Source organism: Lolium rigidum, chromosome 1 (assembly GCF_022539505.1).
Source record: "Lolium rigidum isolate FL_2022 chromosome 1, APGP_CSIRO_Lrig_0.1, whole genome shotgun sequence".
NCBI lineage: Eukaryota > Viridiplantae > Streptophyta > Magnoliopsida > Poales > Poaceae > Lolium > Lolium rigidum.
In genome coordinates this window covers 188413569-188434163 of record NC_061508.1, presented here as the reverse complement: position 1 = coordinate 188434163, position 20595 = coordinate 188413569, and the positions used below count along the sequence as shown (strand labels likewise).

At 44.7% G+C, this 20595-nt stretch overlaps 1 protein-coding gene across 1 annotated transcript; it reads left to right on the top strand.

Annotated features, from left to right (window-relative positions):
- Positions 1-10117: 10117 nt before the first annotated feature.
- Positions 10118-14679, top strand: LOC124686353 (uncharacterized membrane protein At1g16860-like). The gene is made up of 5 exons (XM_047220321.1): positions 10118-10261; positions 11922-12940; positions 13474-13629; positions 13789-14000; positions 14098-14679. Exons 2-5 carry the CDS (start codon positions 12053-12055, stop codon positions 14288-14290), a joined length of 1449 nt encoding a protein of 482 aa, XP_047076277.1. The 5' UTR covers positions 10118-10261; positions 11922-12052; the 3' UTR covers positions 14291-14679.
- Positions 14680-20595: the final 5916 nt, after the last annotated feature.

Genomic DNA, 20595 nt, shown 5'->3' with positions numbered 1-20595 from the left:
ATCATCACCGGAGGGCTCTACATCACCATGCCCGCCTCCGGACTGATGCGTGAGTAGTTCATCCTTGGACTATGGGTCCATAGCAGTAGCTAGATGGTTGTCTTCTCCTCTTGTGCTATCATGTTTAGATCTTGTGAGCTGCCTATCATGATCAAGATCATCTATTTGTAATGCTACATGTTGTGTTTGTTGGGATCCGATGAATATGGAATACTATGTCAAGTTGATTATTGATCTATCATATATGTGTTGTTTATGATCTTGCATGCTCTCCGTTGCTAGTAGAGGCTCCGGCCAAGTTGATACTTGTAACTCCAAGAGGGAGTATTTATGCTCGATAGTGGGTTCATGTCTCCATTGAATGCGGGGAGTGACAGCAACCCCTAAGGTTCTGGATGTGCTATTGCCACTAGGGATTAAACATCAATGCTTTGTCTAAGGATATTTGTATTGTTTACATTAAGCACAGTACTTAATGCAATTGTCTGTTGTTTCCAACTTAATACTGGAAGGGGTGCGGATGCTAACCCGAAGGTGGACTTTTTAGGCATAGATGCATGCTGGATAGCGGTCTATGTTCTTTGTCGTAATGCCCTAAGTAAATCTCATATTAGTCATCATGATATGTATGTGCATTGTTATGCCCTCTCTATTTGTCAATTGCCCAACTGTAATTTGTTCACCCAACATGTTATTTATCTTATTGGAGAGACACCACTAGTGAACTGTGGACCCCGGTCCATTCTTTTACATCTGAAATACAACCTACTTCAATCACTGTTCTTTGTTGTTCTTTGCAAGCAAACATCATTCTCCACACCATACGTTTAATCCTTTGTTTACAGCAAGCCGGTGAGATTGACAACCTCACTGTTAAGTTGGGGCAAAGTATTTTGATTGTGTTGTGCAGGTTCCACGTTCGCGCCGGAATCCCTGGTGTTGCGCCGCACTACACTCCTTCACCAACAACCTTCACGTGGCCTTCATCTCCTACTGGTTCGATAACCTTGGTTTCTTACTGAGGGAAAACTTGATGTTGTACGCATCACACCTTCCTCTTGGGGTTCCCAACGGACGTGTGCTTCACGTGTTATCAAGCTCTTTTTCTGGCGCCGTTGCCGGGGAGATCAAGACACGCTGCAAGGGGAGTCTCTCACACCCAATCTCTTTACTTTATTTATTGTGTTGTTTTATTTTATTTTCTGTTTTGTTTGCTTTCTTTATATCAAAAACACAAAAAATTAGTTACTTGTTTTACTTTATTTAATTCAGTTTGCTTTACTTATTTTTATTATTGCTAAAATGAATACTCCTGAGAACACTAAGTTGTGTGACTTCACTAGCACCAATAATAATGATTTCATATGCACTCCTATTGCTCCACCTGCCACTACAGCAGAATTTTATGAAATTAAATCTGCTTTACTAAATCTTGTTATGAGAGAGCAATTTTCTGGTGTTAGTACTGATGATGCTGCTGCCCATCTTAATAAATTTATTGAACTTTGTGAAATGCAAAAGTATAAGGATGTAGATGGGGACATTATAAAACTGAAATTGTTTCCTTTCTCCTTAAGAGGAAGAGCTAAATATTGGTTGTTATCTTTGCCTAAGAATAGTATTGATTCATGTACTAAATGTAAAGATGCTTTCATTGGTAGATATTATCCTCCTGCTAAAATTATATCTTTGAGAAGTAGCATAATAAATTTTAAGCAATTGGATAATGAACATGTTGCTCAAGCATGGGAAAGAATGAAATCTTTGGTAAAGAATTGCCCTACCCATGGACTAACTACTTGGATGATCATCCAAACCTTTTATGCAGGATTGAATTTTTCTTCGAGGAACCTATTGGATTCAGTTGCTGGAGGTACTTTTATGTCCATCACTTTGGGTGCTGCAACAAAGCTTCTTGATGATATGATGATCAACTACTGTGAATGGCACACTGAAAGGACTCCTCAAGGTAAGAAGGTGAATTCTGTTGAAGAAACCTCTTCTTTGAGTGATAAGATTGATGTTATTATGTCTATGCTTGTTAATGGTAGATCTAATGTTGATCCTAATAATGTTCCTTTAGCTTCATTGGTTGCTCAAGAAGAACATGTTGATGTGAACTTCATTAAAAATAATAACTTCAACAACAATGCTTATAGGAATAATTTTGGTAACAACTATAAGCCATATCCTTCTAATAATGGTAATAGTTATGGTAATTCTTATGGTAATTCTTACAACAATAGTAGGAGTGTACCCTCTGGTCTTGAAGCCATGCTAAAGAATTTATTAGTACACAAACTGCTTTTAACAAATCTGTTGAAGAAAAGCTTGGTAAAATTGATGTTCTTGCTTCTAAGGTTGATAGTCTTGCTGCTGATGTTGATCTTTTAAAACTGAAAGTTATGCCTAATGAAAATAAAGATATTAAGTCATTTGCTACAGCAAACGCTATCCAAGTTCGAATTAATGACAATATTAGAATGATGGCTGAATTGCATGCTAGGTGGGAAAGAGAAGAAAAACTTGCTAAAGAGAATAATGTAGCTAAAGTTTGGACTATTACCACCACTAGTAATGTTGATGCTTCACATGTTGCTAAACCTCCTACTATCAATGGTAAAATAATTGGTGTTGGCAATGTTTCTACTTCTAATACAAAGCATGCAAAACTGCCTGAAACTGCTGAAACTGTTTGTGATAAAAGTGCTGAAATTTTTCAGAGTATTGGGGACAATGATCCCATTGCTTTAGATCACAATGGTTTTGATATTGATAATTGTCATAACTCTGAAGTTATTAATTTCTTACAAAAACTTGCTAGAAGTCCTAATGATAGTGCTATAAACTTGGCCTTTACAAAACATATTACAAATGCTCTCATTAAAGCTAAAGAAGAGAAATTAAAACTTGAAACTTCTATTCCTAGGAAGTTAGAAGATGGTTGGGAGCCCATCATTAAAATGAAGGTCAATGATTTTGATTGTAATGCTTTATGTGATATTGGTGCAAGTATTTCTGTTATGCCTAAGAAACTCCATGATATGCTTGACTTGCCACCATTGAAATATTGTTATTTGAATGTTAATCTTGCTGATAATTCTATAAAGAAACCTTTGGGGAGGATTGATAATGTTCACATTACGGTTAATAATAACCTTGTCCCCGTTGATTTTGTTGTCTTGGATATTGAATGCAATGCATCTTGTCCTATTATTTTGGGAAGACCATTTCTTCGAACTGTTGGTGCTATTATTGATATGAAAGAAGGAAATATTAAATATCAATTCCCTCTCAAGAAAGGTATGGAACACTTCCCTAGAAAGAGAATGAAGTTACCTTTTGATTCTATTATTAGAACAAATTATGATGTTGATGCTTCTTCTCTTGATGGTACTTGATTTACACTTTCTGCGCCTAGCTGAAAGGCGTTAAAGAAAAGCGCTTATGGGAGACAACCCATTATTTTATTTTTGAAATTTTTGTTTTATATTTGAGTCAAGGTGTTTGTTACTACTGTAGCAATACCTTTGTATCTTTATTTTATTGCATTGTTGTGCCAAGTAAAGTCTTTGATAGAAGGTTGATACTAGATTTGGATTTCTGCGCAGAAACAGATTTTTCGCTGTCACGAATTTGTGTAGATCTCGAGAACCAAAAAATTCTGCAAAAATTCATGCGTGTTCCTCAGATATGTACACAACTTTCATTCAATTTGAGCTTCTTCATCTGAGCATGTTAAGTGCCTCTAAAAAATTCGTCTTTATGGACTGTTCTGTTTTGATAGATTCTGCCTTTTATTTCACATTGCCTCTTTTACTGTGTTGAGTGGATTTCTTTGCTCCATTAACTTTCAGTAGCTTTGGGTAATGTCCAGAAGTGTTGGGAATGATTGTGTCCTCTCTGAACATGTGAATTTTTGATTATGCACTAACCCTCTAATGAGATTGTTTTGAGTTTGGTGTGAAGGAAGTTTTCAAGGATCAAGAGAGGAGGATGATATAATATGATCAAGAAGAGTGAAAAGTCTAAGCTTGGGGATGCCCCCGTGGTTCATCCCTGCATATTTCAAGAAGACTCAAGCATCTAAGCTTGGGGATGCCCAAGGCATCCCCTTCTCCATCAACAACTTATCAGGTCACCCCTAGTGAAACTATATTTTTATTCCGTCACATCTTATGTGCTTTACTTGGAGCGTTTGTGTGTTTTTATTTTTGTTTTTGTTTGAATAAAATCGGATCCTAGCATTCCTTGTGTGGGAGAAAGACACGCTCCACTTTTTCATATTGAACACTGGTGTTCTTAGCTTTACTTTTAATGTTCATGGCGAAGTTGAAAACCGCTTCTTTTATTGCTATTTCGTTGGAAACAGAAAATGCTTCATGTGGTAATTGGTATATTGTCTTGAATAATTTGATACTTGGCAATTGTTTTGAGCTCTCAAGTAGATCATGTTTAAGCTCTTGCATCATGTAGTTTAAACCTATTAGTGGAGAACTACCGTAGAGCTTGTTGAAATTTGGTTTGCATGATTGGTCTCCCTAAAGTCTAGATATTTTCTGGTAAAAGTGTTTGAGCAAAACGGAAGACAGTGTAGAGTCTTATAATGCTTGCAATATGTTCTTATGTAAGTTTTGCTGTACCGGTTCATACTTGTGTTTGCTTCAAACAACCTTGCTAGCCAAAGGCTTGTACTGAGAGGGAATGCTTCTCGTGCATCCAAAACCTTGAGCCAAAATTTATGCCATTTGTGTCCACCATATCTACCTACTATGTGGTATTTTTCTGCCATTCCAAAGTAAATTGCTTGCGTGCTACCTTTAAAATTTCATTTCTTGTCTTTGCAATACATAGCTCATGGGAAAGTAGCCTAAAAAAACTATTGTGGTAAAGAATATGTCGCTTATGTATCTTATTTCTTATAAGTTGCTTGTTGAGCGGTAACCATGTTTCTGGGGACGCCATCAACCTTTTACACCTTTGTTGAATATCATGTGAGTTGCTATGCATGTTCGTCTTGTCTGAAGTAAGGGAGATTTGCCATGAGTTAAATGGTTTGAGTATGCATATTGTTAGAGAAGAACATTGGGCCGCCAACCAAAGCCATGTATCATGGTGGAAGTTTCAGCTTGGACATTAATCCTCAATCTCTTATGAGAATATTATCTGTTGTTGAATGCTTAAAGCATTAAAGAGGAGTCCATTATCTGTTTTCTATGTTGTCCCGGTATGGATGTCCTCAAGTTGAGATCTATCAAAATTGAGAAATCAAATGCGATCTATCTCCTTCAACCTTTGTACAAGTGGCATAGAGGTACCCCTTTGTGATACTTGGTTGAAACATATGTAATGCAATGATAATCCATGGAAATCCAAGCTAACTAGGACAAGGTGCGAGCACTATTGGTATTCGATGCATGAGGCTTGCAACTTATAGGAGGTTTTATGCATAACACATATGAATTATTACTACCGTTGACAAAATTGTTTCCACGTTTTCAAAATAAAAAAGCTCTAGCACATGAGTAGTCCCTGCTTCCCTCTGCGAAGGGCCTTTCTTTTACTTTATGTTGAGTCAGTTTACCTACTTCTTTCCATCTTAGAAGCAAACACTTATGTCAACTGTGTGCATTGATTCTTACATACTTGCTTATTCGCACTCATCATATTACTTTGTATTGACAATTATCCATGAGATATACATGTTGAAAGTTGAAAGCAACCGCTGAAACTTAAATATTCCTTTGTGTTGCTTCAAAAGCTTCTATTAAGAATCTATTGCTTTATGAGTTAACTCTTATGCAAGACTTATTGATGCTTGTCTTGAAAGTACTATTCATGAAAAGTCTTTGCTATATGATTCAGTTGATTAGTCATTATCTTTACAATTGCTTTGAATCACTTCATTAATCTCATATGCTTTACAATAGTATTGATCAAGATTATGATAGTAGCATGTCACTTCAGAAATTATCCTTGTTATCATTTACCTACTCGAGGGCGAGTAGGAACTAAGCTTGGGGATGCTTGATACGTCTCAAACGTATCTATAATTTCTTATGTTCCATGCTAGTTATATGACAATACTCACATGTTTTATATACACTTTATATCATTTTGATGCATTTTCCGGCACTAACCTATTAACAAAATGCCGAAGCGCCAGTTCCTGTTTTCTGCTGTTTTTGGTTTCCGAAATCCTACACAGGAAATATTCTCGGAATTGGACGAAACAAAAGCCCACGGTCTTATTCTCCACGGAGCCTTCCAGAAGTCCGAAGAGGAGACGAAGAGGGGCGACGAGGCGGCCACACCACAGGGGGACGCAGCCCCACCCCTGGCCGCGCCGCCTTATGGGGTGGGCCCCTCGAGCGTCCCCCGACTCTGCCCCTTCGCCTATATAATCCTTCCGTCGCGAAAACCCTAGTACCGAGAGCCACGATACGAGAAAAGTTACTGAGACGCCGTCGCCGCCAATCCCATCTCGGGGGATTATGAAGATCGCCTCCGGCACCCTATCAGAGAAGGGAATCATCACCGGAGGGCTCTACATCACCATGCCCGCCTCCGGACTGATGCGTGAGTAGTTCATCCTTGGACTATGGGTCCATAGCAGTAGCTAGATGGTTGTCTTCTCCTCTTGTGCTATCATGTTTAGATCTTGTGAGCTGCCTATCATGATCAAGATCATCTATTTGTAATGCTACATGTTGTGTTTGTTGGGATCCGATGAATATGGAATACTATGTCAAGTTGATTATTGATCTATCATATATGTGTTGTTTATGATCTTGCATGCTCTCCGTTGCTAGTAGAGGCTCTGGCCAAGTTGATACTTGTAACTCCAAGAGGGAGTATTTATGCTCGATAGTGGATTCATGTCTCCATTGAATGCGGGGAGTGACAGACAACCCCTAAGGTTGTGGATGTGCTTGTTGCCACTAGGGATAAAACATCAATGCTTTGTCTAAGGATATTTGCATTGTTTACATTACGCACAGTACTTAATGCAATTGTCTGTTGTTTACAACTTAATACTGGAAGGGGTGCGGATGCTAACCCGAAGGTGGACTTTTTAGGCATAGATGCATGCTGGATAGCGGTTTATGTTCTTTGTCGTAATGCCCTAAGTAAATCTCATATTAGTCATCATGATATGTATGTGCATTGTTATGCCTTCTCTATTTGTCAATTGCCCAACTGTAATTTGTTCACCCAACATGTTATTTATGTTATTGGAGAGACACCACTAGTGAACTGTGGACCCCGGTCCATTTTTTTACATCTGAAATACAACCTACTGCAATCACTGTTCTTTGTTGTTCTTTGCAAGCAAACATCATTCTCCACACCATACGTTTAATCCTTTGTTTACAGCAAGCCGTTGAGATTGACAACCTCACTGTTAAGTTGGGGCAAAGTATTTTGATTGTGTTGTGCAGGTTCCACGTTGGCGCCGGAACCCCTGGTATTGCGCCGCACTACACTCCTTCACCAACAACCTTAACGTGGCCTTCATCTCCTACTGGTTCGATAACCTTGGTTTCTTACTGAGGGAAAACTTGCTGATGTACGCATCACACCTTCCTCTTGAGGTTCCCAACGGACGTGTGCTTCACGCGTTATCAACATGACATTAACAACAAGAACTTTGGTGATTATATCCCAATGCTAGATCCATGCTCAATCAAGAAAAATATTAAGGCTAACCTAACGACTACATTGGCTATAAGATGAAATCTAATTCTAAGTTCCTTTCTAGCATGGAGCCAAAACTAGACGTAGCCATATCCATGCACAATTACATCCCTAGCATTTAATGTCAATGCCCAACTGATGCAAGCCATAAAATGTTTAACCATTGCCTTAGGTTTTGAGATCCCCATATTTTTTCTACGAAAATGCAACCAAGATTTGGGTCATTGTTTATGTCACCCATGTCCTTCATCCCTTCAATACTCTATATTGCAATCCTATCATATATACAACTCGAACATGAGCAATATGAGTTTACTCATTGACAATGAACATGAACATGTGTACTAATTGCATGCCAAAGTTTGTAGAGAAAAAGACATGTGATAGTGCATGGAAAAAGAACAAATCAAAAGTGTTTTAAAAAGCCACACTGTTCCTAATGTGAGAACTAATTTTTCTTTACTTTGCGCAGACCACCACACATGGCATGTTTATTGTCAGTTTTTACGATTTCCTACTTAAACCACATATGTCATGTTTATTGTCAGTTTTTACGATTTTCCTACTTGGGGGGGGGGGAGCATATGAGCCTGAGCACTCATTTGAATTTCGGCGCATGTTTTGTGTGTAAAAAAGCCGTATTAGGAAACAAATAAATACCATTTTAATTTCTTAATAATTCATTTTCTATCTTAATAATTCATTTATCTGCATTTTCATCTTACAAATCAGTCACGAAAAAAGAAAATGTTGGGGTGGTGCCAGCGCTAGTACCATCGTTACCTTGTTGAAGGCGCTAGTAGCGTCATTACCTCGTTGAAGGCGCCGCCTTGGGATCTATGGGGCGGTGGGTGTGGTCGTGTGTTGGCTGGTGGCGGTGGCGGTGGTGTGGCTCCTATTTCGTCATGGTTCCTTGTGTCCCTTGGTGATCTCCTGGTCCTCTGCAACTTCTTCATGAACGATCAACCCCGCGGCTTCATTTCTGCATGAGTGGATCCATGGACGGTGGCAAGGCTTCTAAATGCGAGCTCAGTGCAACGTGTAGATGTGCTCTTTCATGCCCTAGTTGGCAGTCTGGTCCCTAGACCGCTCTCTGCTCAAGGTGAGCATTTCCAATACCGGCGGTGCGATGCCCTTCGAGCCGGGTCGAGGGGGCATGGGTCCCTCTCCGATCATGGAAGAGAACTCTTAGGCGATGGATCGTTTCTCCTCCAGGCGAGGAGGGCCTACTATGTTGACGACGCTTCTTCCTCGAGATCCAAATTTTGTTTACTTTGCGCAGACCATCACACATGTCACGTTTATTGTCAGTTTTTACGATTTTCCTACCCAGGGAGGAGCATATGAGCTCTCATTTGAATTTTGGTGCACATTTTTGTGAAAAAGCGGGGTTAGGAAACAAATAAATACCATTTACTTTCTTAATAATTCATTTTATATCTTAATAATTCATATATCTGCATTTTCTCTTACAAATCAACCGTCTCATGAAAAAAAGAAAACCTTGTTGGGGCGGTGGCAGCACTAGTAGCGTCGTTACCTTGTTGAAGACGCCACCTTGGGATCGATGGGGCGGTGGGTGTGGTGTGGCTATGTGTTGGCTGGTGGTGACGACAACAGTGTGGCTCGTGTTTCGTCATGGTTTCTTCTGTGCCTTGGTGATTTCCTGGTCCTCTGCAACTTCAACAATCAAACCTGCAACTTCATTTCTGCGCGAGTGGATCCATGGACGGAGGCAAGGATTCTCAAGGCGAGCTCGGTGCAACATGTAGATGTGCTCTTTCATGCCCTAGTTGGCAGTCTGGTCCATGGACCGCTCTCTGCTCAAGGTGAGCATTTCCAATGTCGGCGGTGCGACGCCCTTCGAGCCAGGGCGAGGGGGCATGGGTCCCTCTACAATCATGGAAGAGAACGCCTAGGCGATGTCTCGCTTCTCCTCCAGGCGAGAAAGACCTACTATGCCGACGACGTTTCTTCCTCGAGATCTCCCTTCGACGCCCCCCAGTGCTTCGTTCACGTTCAAAGGGCATCGATGACTCCAACTGTTTTTCATGTTTTTGTTTTGTTCTCTATTATCTTTGTTGCTTCTAAGCTGTTCTTCAACATCTTATATCAGACCTGACCATGGACTTCATTAGTTAAAAAAAGGAAAAAAAATGTCATAAGCACAACCCAAAGCGGCAACAAAACAAGGATCGAAGAGGAGGAGCGGCAGGGCTAGTGTGAAGCAACAGTCCAGTCCAGTCCAGGGTCCTTTCCTCTCAAAGTTGTTAGCTCCTGCCCTGCGGAGGTCCACCAGCAGCGACAGAGACAGACCGACAGACACGCTCCCAGAGCTTCCTTTTCCTCACGACGCCGACGGTGCCATCCAACCCACCCTCCATCTCCGCCGAGGAACCCCACTCCTTCCATTCCACCCAACCACGCGCGCACGCACGGCCGCCGCCTCCAGGGAATCCTCTCGCATTCCCCGCCGCCGCCGCCATCGTAAGTCGACGTCCTCCGCTCCGCCGGAACACCGTGGAGCGGAGATCTGCCCGGGCCTCGAGGACCTCTTCCTTCGGTTGGTGACCAACCCTAACTTGCCTCGATTGCTCCCACTGTTTCCGTCTTCCTAGTCCTCTTTTCTGTTTTGTCGTGAATGCGAGCAACCTGATCCAGATACCTCTCCCTTCCTTCCTCCCCAATCCCGTCCAGTTTGTGGCGGATTTGTCCGTCTACTGCTACTCGCTCTAGTACTGATGCCCTGCGGTTTGTTTTTCTCCAAACGAAGCGTCGCTCGTTAGGTCCGCGCCGTCTGGATCTAGCGTTTGCTTATGCGAACTTTTGCAGGGATTTTTTTGCCTTCTTGGTCCGTGAGAGATTTACCTGGATCTAGGACTAGTCTCTGGATCTGCAGGTGCCGGCATTGCATTCCGTAAGACGACGGAAGCCTATCACAGTCTACCGAGTAGAATGTGGGATGATTCGCCGCACCCAGATTCGACCCCCCTCCAGCTTATTGGATTATGCACGCATTGGAGAGAGAGGGAGAGATAATCAATCTTTGCAGGAGTAAGAAGGACCCCCTCGTCAAGGGCTTGGTGGAGTGGGCTGTAGGTTGTTCAGCGCGTCGCTCAATTTCTTCTTGTTCAAACTACGCTGTCACTTACCTGCCTGTCAGGGTTCTTTGCTGGAGCTTTAAGCTATATTTACCTCGAGATCTAATGGTGTCGGTGGCATGTTTGTTTGTTTATTCCGCTGCCTAAACTAGCCAGAATCATTTGGAAGACTGGGTCCTGCCTTTTATGTAAACAGTCGCTATCAATATTTTCTTGCAAATACTTTACCACCCCCCTCCACAAATTCTGCATGCTTTAGGGAGCCTCGGCTGTACTGACTTAGCTTTTGCAAGCATTTGTTATCCCAGAATTATGGCTGAAAATGCGCTGCTAAATCAAAAGATTTCCTCTAATATCGCTGCTTCTGTCTGTTTCAGCTGTAATTTTCCGCTAGTGTGCGTGTAGGACTGGATCAGTCGTGTACTTTACGCTACTTTAAAATACAGCATGAACACAATTAGTCCGCTGCCTTGTCATTGCCAGCTTTACCCACCCATTCCGCGAAAAGAAAATTCCTAGAATTGTGGCATTTATTTGACGGACTATTTTGAGTTTGCAATGACCTATTTCATGTACTACTTCTTTGTAAATAAAATAGTTAGTAGTATAGTTTTGTTTGTTGCTGCTGTCAACATGATGCTTGCATGGTGGAAATATGGCAACATGCTCTAAAGGAATCCGCGAATTACTTTTGTCACTTTTGATAGGATTTAGTGCGTAATTAATAGCACTATATTTTGCAAGTATTTGTGTTGGTCCAGCTTTACGTTGGCTGTGTTACAGCTACTAGGCTCTGGGTAATAGCTCATGTATATCCCTCTAGAGGAGGAAGCGTTAAGATTATCAACCATTTACCACCTTGAACATTTGAGTTGCCGCGATTTGTTTGGACTTGCTAAAACTCTGCTAGAAGGTTCATCTTCTAAGTTCTTCTAAATCTCATCTCTTCTAATCCTTATGTGCTGTGTAATTCTGTTTGGCGAGTTTCTCTTATTCGTATTCTTAGCATTTTGTTTTGAAATTGTTTCCTCTGAATGGCATAATTATGAATCTTGTGTGCATATCCATTTTGTACACCCAAATTGTCGTTACTCGCATGTGTTTGATGTGTTCTTTTATCAGGTGATGATGCAAAGTGTTTGTCGTATCTGATATGCTGACGGCGCGCTCCAAAGATTTCTAGTCTCATTCAATACCTAATACTGCTACCGCGACGCACTCTGAGGTCATAGCTGAATCTACTGGTTCAGAACATGGGTTCTCGGTTTCCATCCCACCAGTTAAGCAATGGTCTTTATGTCTCTGGACGACCTGAGCAACCTAAGGAGAAGGCTCCGGTTGTTTGCTCCGCAGCTATGCCATACACTGGCGGGGACATTAAGAAATCTGGAGAACTCGGGAAGATGTTTGATCTCCATGCTGAGAAGTCACGCAAATCTGGCCCTTTGGGTAATCAACCTTCAAGGAATACTTCATTTGGTGGCGCGGCTTCCAATTCAGGACCAGCATCTAGTGCTGTTGGTCGATCCAACTACTCTGGTTCTATTTCATCAGCGGTTCCTGGCACTGGAGGTTCAGCAAGAGCAAAGACTAATTCTGGACCACTCAATAAGCATGGAGAACCAACAAAGAGATCTTCTGGACCCCAATCAGGAGGAGTGACCCCAATGGCCCGCCAGAATTCTGGCCATTTACCTCCTATTCTTCCTACAACTGGGCTGATCACGTCAGGACCTATCACTTCTGGGCAGTTGAATTCGTCTGGTGCTCCGCGAAAAGTATCAGGCGCTCTCGATTCTAATGTATCAATGAAGATGCGAGCCACCTCGTTTGCTCATAATCAGGCTGTTACAAATCTTAACGAGGAAACTGGCTACTCAATAAGGGCCAGTGTGCCAAAGCCAATACTCTGGACAGCCATTCTGCTCTTTGTTATGGGGTTCGTAGCTGGTGGCTTCATTCTTGCCGCCGTTCATAATTCAATTCTGCTAGTTGTTGTTGTGGTGATATTTGGGTTTGTTGCTGCACTCTTGATTTGGAATATTTGCTGGGGAACAAGAGGAGTCACTAGGTTTGTCAGTCGATATCCTGACGCTGATCTCAGAAATGCAAAAGATGGAGAGTATGTAAAGGTTACCGGGGTATGTTTAATACTGGCCAACTTTTTTGACTTGTTCAGTTATTCCATCTTAATGATTTGTGTTCAGTTTTGTGGTTTCTGTTTTTGTCATATATCTGCTTGCCTATGTTACAATGTAGAAGTAAGTCTGAAATTACATTTTCTCTCGATGCTTTTGCCGGTTGTGGCGTATTGCTCAACTGCATTGTTATTAACTCACAATGTAGTAATGCTGCTAACTGTTTCAGTAGTTATAATTTTTACATACATAGGTTTGACAGAACACTTCAGATAGTTTCGAAAAATAAAATTTGGGCACAAAGATCAGTACCATGAGCACGTAACAATATTTAGTCCACTTAAGAGTGACATATTTGTTTAGTACACTTGACAATTTACCTATTGTTTACTACCAGTATAAGGATTTGAGGTCGACTGATCATTTTGTAATAATCTAATATTTTTTCCATAGATTTTTTCTTTTAGTAGTTGGCTCATATTCGTAACTGATTTAGGCAGTAGCACTAACCTCATTTGTTCTATTTAACTTGACAGGTTGTTACTTGTGGAAATTTCCCCCTCGAGTCCTCGTTTCAAAGGGTTCCAAGATGTGTGTACACTTCAACCTGCTTGTATGAGTATAGGGGTTGGGACTCAAAAGCTGCCAACACTCAGCATCGCCGATTTACTTGGGGATTACGGTCAATTGAGGTGATTTTTCATATTAGCTAGAAAATTTGATCATCAAGAAGCTGTGGATCTCAGAATGGGCTACTGTCCTGCAATTATGAGATATAATCCAAACTATCGCAACTCCTATCACATTAATCATGCCTCTTACATACTCCTTTTTCTTTGCAACAACTGCAGCGACATGCGGTTGATTTCTACATCTCTGATTTCCAATCTGGGCTGCGAGCATTGGTCAAAACAGGGTACGGTGCACGGGTAACCCCATATGTGGATGAATCTGTTGTTATCGACATAAATCCAGAAAACAAGGACATGTCCCCTGAATTTTTAAGATGGCTACGGGAGAGGAATCTCTCAAGTGATGATCGCATAATGCGCCTAAAAGAAGGGTATTGCTGTTTCTTTTATTCTAGTTTTGGCACCTGTAGCACACAAACATGTGGACATAGTTATTCATTTCATCTGACATGGGTGTTAACATTGCAGATACATAAATGAGGGAAGCACCGTGAGTGTCATCGGTGTTGTTCAAAGGAATGACAATGTGTTGATGGTTGTTCCGCCTCCTGAACCCTTCAACACTGGCTGCCAATGGGGCAAGTGCCTCCTCCCAACTAGCCTTGATGGACTAGTGTTGAGATGTGAAGATACATCAAACGGTGATGTAATACCAGTTTAGCTAGCTAGCCTCGCTCTGGCAGTTCACCTGGGAAAAAAAGAAAAGGAAAAAGTGCCTGTCAAAATATTTGACTTGGGGTTTGTTCCGTGGATGTTTGGATTGAGAAAAAAATGTGCAAATGCGGGTTGTGATTATGGTTAAGTGCAATATGGGTGGTCAGTTACTCATGGCTTGATTGTGTAGTATTTTATGTGTTTTGTTCTTTTTGGTTGAGCTATGAATACCTGTAAGATGGATGGCTTGAGTACTACCATGGAGCTGTTTGGAGTTTTAGTGGAATCATGTTCATATGTTTTTTTTTGGTTTGTAGAATGTCAGCAATATCATAAACCATCATTCCAATTCCCCTTTCTTTATCTATATTTCTATGCGTATAATTCTATCTATAATTGTAGGTATATAGTGTACCAAGGATGAACATTTTTTGATGTATTTTGTCCAGGATTTGGTTATCTGTTTAGCTTTTGATCATGCTAAGGTATGATTGATGCACATGCTTGCAGGAGCAGATAGTTTGCACTTCACTCAGTTTCAGACGACATTACCTTACCTGATCGTTTTGGTTGTAAGAAGCTCCTGCATGGTTTGTTGACCTGCCTTTCTGTTGCCACGTGCAGCAGTTGCTTACGCAGCAAAGTCGTATTTTCCTTTGTCAGATAAAAATAACCTCCAAATACAGAAGGATGACGTTAAATACCATAGAAAGTTTGCGACACTTGTGCATAGTGTGTGGCATTTGTTATGAGAACTTAAAGCACCAGATGTTGCCTTTTTTCCACTTTCATGCATATATTTTTTACATTCTACTCATGAACATAAGGAGTATTCTCTATTTTAAAAAATTAAACTAGCTAACTATTTTTTTTGATAAAGGAAATATATTAATATCAAAAGATATCAATTACACCCAGCCTCTGGAACAACGCTCCATCCTAGTGGCAGTACGAATGCACACATGCAAAAAAGATAAAAGAAGATTAAGAAATAAAACTCCCGCTACAACATTTCAGACCTAACAAGAGCAATACAACCACCACCATGACAACACCTGAAATATAGACTCTCCAAAAGCGACGCCTCTAAGAAGGAAACAATGCACCAACACCATCATCGCCCGACCAAAGGTCTTAGATTTTCACCCTAAAGATAGCCCCCACTTTTAAAACAATGCCTTCAACAAGGTCATTGCCAGGAGTTAAAGCCAGACTTTGGGTTTTCACCCTGAAAGGTAAGACTCTGAACTTCAACTGTGCTGTCGCCCCTACTTGCCAGACTTTGGGTTTTCACCCTGAAAGGTAAGATTCTGAACTTCAACTGTGCTGTCGCCCCTACTTGCATATCACTGATGCGGAGACTGGAACGCCAAGCAAGCCCCTCAGCGTCACGCAGATTTGAACCTCCTTTAGCCAATCTACCAATCCGACCTTCATGATATTCCTTCTTCTGAGTTTACCATGGACCAAAAAGTCACTTGATGTCAACACAGAATAGAGCTTCACGCCGCTCCCTCCCGAACCAAATGGCCGGATTAAAAACATGGGTGCGCGCGACCGAATACCACCCGATCCAGCAAACTCCAGGCAAAAGATGCACGGTTCCATTCGCTGACGGAGCTTTCCGAAACTCATCTCTCCAGCCAGATCAAGGCAAACTGACCTCCGGTAGATCTTCATCTTCGCTTGTGAGAAAACCGAGTACCGCCACCAAAACAAAGCAAGACCAGCAGCCCCCACGCCGCCAGTCCCTCCTGCCGGATCACCAGGAAAGAGGATGGCGGCGCGGATCATGCGTACCGTCGTCGAACCGCCACCGCTCCACCCACTCCTCCATGGCTACCGACGAAGAGCATCAGGGCCCGGCCAAGCAGCCGTGCCGCCCGGCTTCCTCCACCGGCGCCTCATAACCTCCCATGGAAGGCCGCCGCGGAAATTCTCTCCCCCCCCCTCGTCGTTCGACGAAAGGGGCGCCGCCACTGCCGCTGGGGCCGGCAACATCGGTGGTCTGAGGGGCGGCTGCGCGGGATGGGAGGGTTCCTCCGCCGCCGCCCGGGAGGTGGTGGGAGAGGAGGTAGGGTTGCACTATTTGTGGGCTTACAACACGTTTTTCAACTAACTATGCATACATTATTTAAAAAGTACGCAATAAAATGAATCAAGCAACCTATGAATTTAGAACTGTAGGCTGTTCTTTTCGAGACCCATCCTACGGTCTTCTAGGAAGGTCGACCCGTTCAACACCAGTAGCATTTGCCCAAATTGCACCTCTAAGGTCATCTCGAACACGGTGACCCATCGCGCTCGCGCGTTCGGATGGGTCGAATCGGACAAAAAACCCGGCTCAACGCGCCCATTCCTAAAACGGATGGCCGCGGCGTTCGGGGCGATCCAAAGGCGGCCCAAATCTGGGCCGCGGACGCCGATGGCTGGTCGCTCGTGTCCGTCCCTTGTCCGTCCATGGCCCGCGTGTCATAGGGAGATAGTTTATTTTTTTCATTAAAGTTAGCCATTACATTTTTTCTTAAATCTACTACTACTAGTCTAGGTACGTACGGGGCCGACGGCTCGAAGTCTCGACGCGGGCGGACTATACGCGTGAGGATTCCACTCCAGCTTTTAGCAGCTGGGTGGCTCGGCGGTGGCACCTCTTGCGGTGTTTCTCCGCGGCCGCCCTCCTCCTTTCTGCCCGCGCAGCTTGGGCGCGCTCGCGCTCCGCCTCCTGCGGCGGCACCATCCGCTTCCCGCATAGGTCGAGCTCCTGCGGGGCGGCACGTTCCATAGCGGTCCGTGCCTCCAGGCAGACGCGACCGGCAGCCTGGGCCTCGTGGTTCTCCTCCGGACGGCGCATGCGCTCTTGGCGGCCGCGCTCTGTCAACGCAGCAGCCTCCCGGGCGCGCCGCTCGGGCGAGGGCAGCTGGATGAGGTGGCGGGCTGCTCGCATAGCGAGGAGCTGGTTCTTCTGGCCGAGGAGGTCGCCTAAACGGCGGCGGCCGGCCCGACAGGTGGCCTCGTGCTCTTTCGTCACGCGCGTGAGGTCGGCGAGACGCTCCTCGATGGCGACGTTGATGTTCGCCAGCGCGAGGTCGTCGAAGAAGTCTTCCGCGTCGACGGACTCCTCCTCCGCGGCCTCGTACAAGCCGTCCGCGGTCTCGTGCCAGCCGTCGCCTCCACCAGCTCTGCGTCCTCTTCCTTCTTCGTCGTCCCCTCGGTAGCGACGCGGAGCGCCTCGTCATCGGCGACCCAATGCGCGTCCGCCTGCTCCTCCTCCGTCCGCGGGAACCTGGCTCGGGCGGCGAGGGAGAGCTTGGCCCACGTGGCCTGCAGGGTGCGCGACATGGCGATGGAGGTGTAGAGGGCGCCGAAGAAGGAATAGGGGGAGAGGACGGCGGAGCGACTGTGAGGTCTGTGAGGCCGGCGCCGTCTTTTATAGCCGTCGATCTTGGCGGGAAACTTGGACGCGAGCGCACGTCCATGGCCTTTTCGCGCGCGCGATTCTCCCGCCCGCTATTGCTGTCCCATCGAGGCCTGCCATGGCGCCACGACTTTTTGGATCGCCGCGTTGGACGCAGCGTCCAAACGGACACGCGGACCGCTGTCCAGATATCCGCGCGGCCACCCAAACAATCCAAAACGGACGACCCAGCGGATCCGTTTGAATAGCCGCGTTGAAGATACCCTTAATACTAGGAGACGAGCGGCGCCCAGGTGGGGCATCCGGGAATGGTCCTGTGCGCGTCACATCTTGATCATGGTGCTGTAGCATAGCATCACTCGCTATCGCCGCTACCAACCAGCAACCACAGCCACAACCTACAAGGGCACTGGCTTAATAATATCTCCTACAGAACAAGGAAGTGGAAAGTGATGTATCAGCAACAAGTTTTACCAAATCAAAAGCAACCAATTCGAGCTGCCAAATTGACCATTTAATGTTTTTGAGCTGCAAAATCAAAGGTTAGGAATTCTCTAGTTCACGAAAATGGCCTGGTCAAGGCAAATGTTGAAATACATCAACCAGAGCTGCAATTGCACAATTCAGAACGTTCAAATGTTTAGCCTCAACCAGGAGGGACGCCTTCCTGTCACAAAGTGGATCTGAACAAATGGTCCCCAAGGGCAAACGATCCAAACAGCTGTTGGCTGCACTATCGTCGCGTTAATGAGCACATGCCAACAACCTGCATATCTTTGCACCATAACGAGGCTCGAGCAATGAGCAATCTCATCATATCCATGGAGAAGATCAAACCTTTTTGGAAATGTCCGAAATGTATTCTGCTGCCAATGTGACCAAGACTCCGTTGTGAGCTCAATTCAACACAACATGCTCTCACTCTTAGCATGTGACAATTCTATGGCTGCATTTGTGACTGGGAAGCAAAAGATCAAGAGCAGGTCCAGATGGTCCATAACAAACGCCAATTAATTCATACTAGCCGAAGCTTCGAATCTGTAAAAATGGATAATCACGTGTCTTACTCAACCTAGCTCCTCTGGCCTAGGGTTTGGAAGATCCTAACTCCGCCACATAGCCTGCCGAGAGAAATACTTCCTATCTAGAGCCGTAAGTAAGCTCCTCGTTTGATACAGAACTTGAGTTGGAACCGACCCCTTTGGCCGCACCCCAGGGCGGCTCCAGGGGCGATCCCCCATCGCGCCGCCAGCAACCTCCCGCACCGGCCCTCCTCGCCGCCACTGCCGCCGGCCCCGACCATGGTGGTGGCGGACCTAGCCACCAAACGGTGGTCTAGGGTCGGTGGTCGCCATGAACGGCTGCACGGGCTGCTGGGGCAGCGGCGGGAGGCGTGTCCGTGGCGAGGCGATCTGGGCGGAGCCCTGGGCCGGGGTGGCGGTGGTGGTTGCCACTGGCGGCGCGCCATGCCAGCGGCGGAGGTGCAGGGGGATGGGCTGGTTGGGCAAACCCTAGATCGGTTCAATCCTTGTCCTCTCCGCGGTCTTGGCTGTAGACAGTGGAGGGCCGGCTGCTGGACTGCAGGGCGATGTGGGCGAGGTCTTCTTCGCCTTGTGTCTTCGGCTTTGCCTCGGCCGTCCCGGGATGGTCGGCACCGTTGGGGTCCGATCTGAATAAAGGCGGCTGTTGTGGGTATACTTTATGGGTGTATCAACAGCGTAGCCTAGATCCGGCAAGCCCGGGTGGCCCATAGATGGTGATGGTGGCATGTGGCCCATCGGGCGGCCCAGCTGCTGTAGATCAAGATGGATGAAGTCCAGCCCGGGTAACAGGAGCCGGATCTTAACCGCCCTATGAAGATAGTCAGATCTGTGAAGGCCCACGAAGTATCCGGATCCAATACAGCGCATAAGGAAAGGTGGATCCTTGATGTGCACGGCAATGTAATATTCCGTAGTTATGCATATTGTATTCCGGCTAGGACTCTCCGTGTAAACCCTAGATCCGAGCGCCTTTATAAGCCGGATCCTGGGAGCCCTAGAGGCACAACCACAACTCATTGTAACAACGCGAAAGCGCCCAGATAATTCCAGACAAGCAGCAGTAGGCCTGTCATCGTGCAGGTGTTCCGAAGCTGGGTAACTCGCGTACCACCGTCCCGAGGACACTCCGCCCAATGGCCCCTACTTCTTCTTCCCTCCATGAGGATCCCTCCTACCGTCGAATAGGCAACGACAGCGGCGGTTCTCGGATTCTTCTCACACCAAGTTGAAGATCCGTCGGAGGCTTGTTCCCACCTGTCTGGATGGATTGTCGTGTTGAAGTTCATTGTGCGAATAATGCTGAAGATTGCTAGATTGGGTGGTTTCGGTCGTACGTATCCATATCTTTTATCTGGCCTTTTGGTTTCAAAGGAAGCGCTTCGAAGCTCTGCTCGCTGTTAATATCATGGAGCTCGCTTTCTTTCCATGGTGCTAGCCGAGAAGGTCATGAAGCCAAGGTCGGTGGAATAGCAATGGTGGTCGGATGTTGGTTGTGAGGTGGAATTGGCTTGGTGCTTCGTGACTTGAAACATCGACTAGTATGTGGGGGCGACTGCACTGGAGAAAAGTTCAGGGTGAAAATCTAAGGTCTGACCTTAATTAATTGTGCGTGGCAATGTTCTTGTTGAAAACATTGTTTTGAGAGTGAGCACTTTCTTTAGGGTGAAAACCTAAGATCTATGATTGGGCGGCGACAACGTTTATGCACTGTTTCTTTTTTGGAGGTGTCACTCATGAAAAAGTAGATCTTCTGGTGTTGTCTTTGTGGTGTGAGTGTTGCTGTTTCAAGTTATAGATCTATGTAGCGGGACTTTTCTTTTTGTATTTTTTTTTTGGCTGGGCACGATGTTGCTG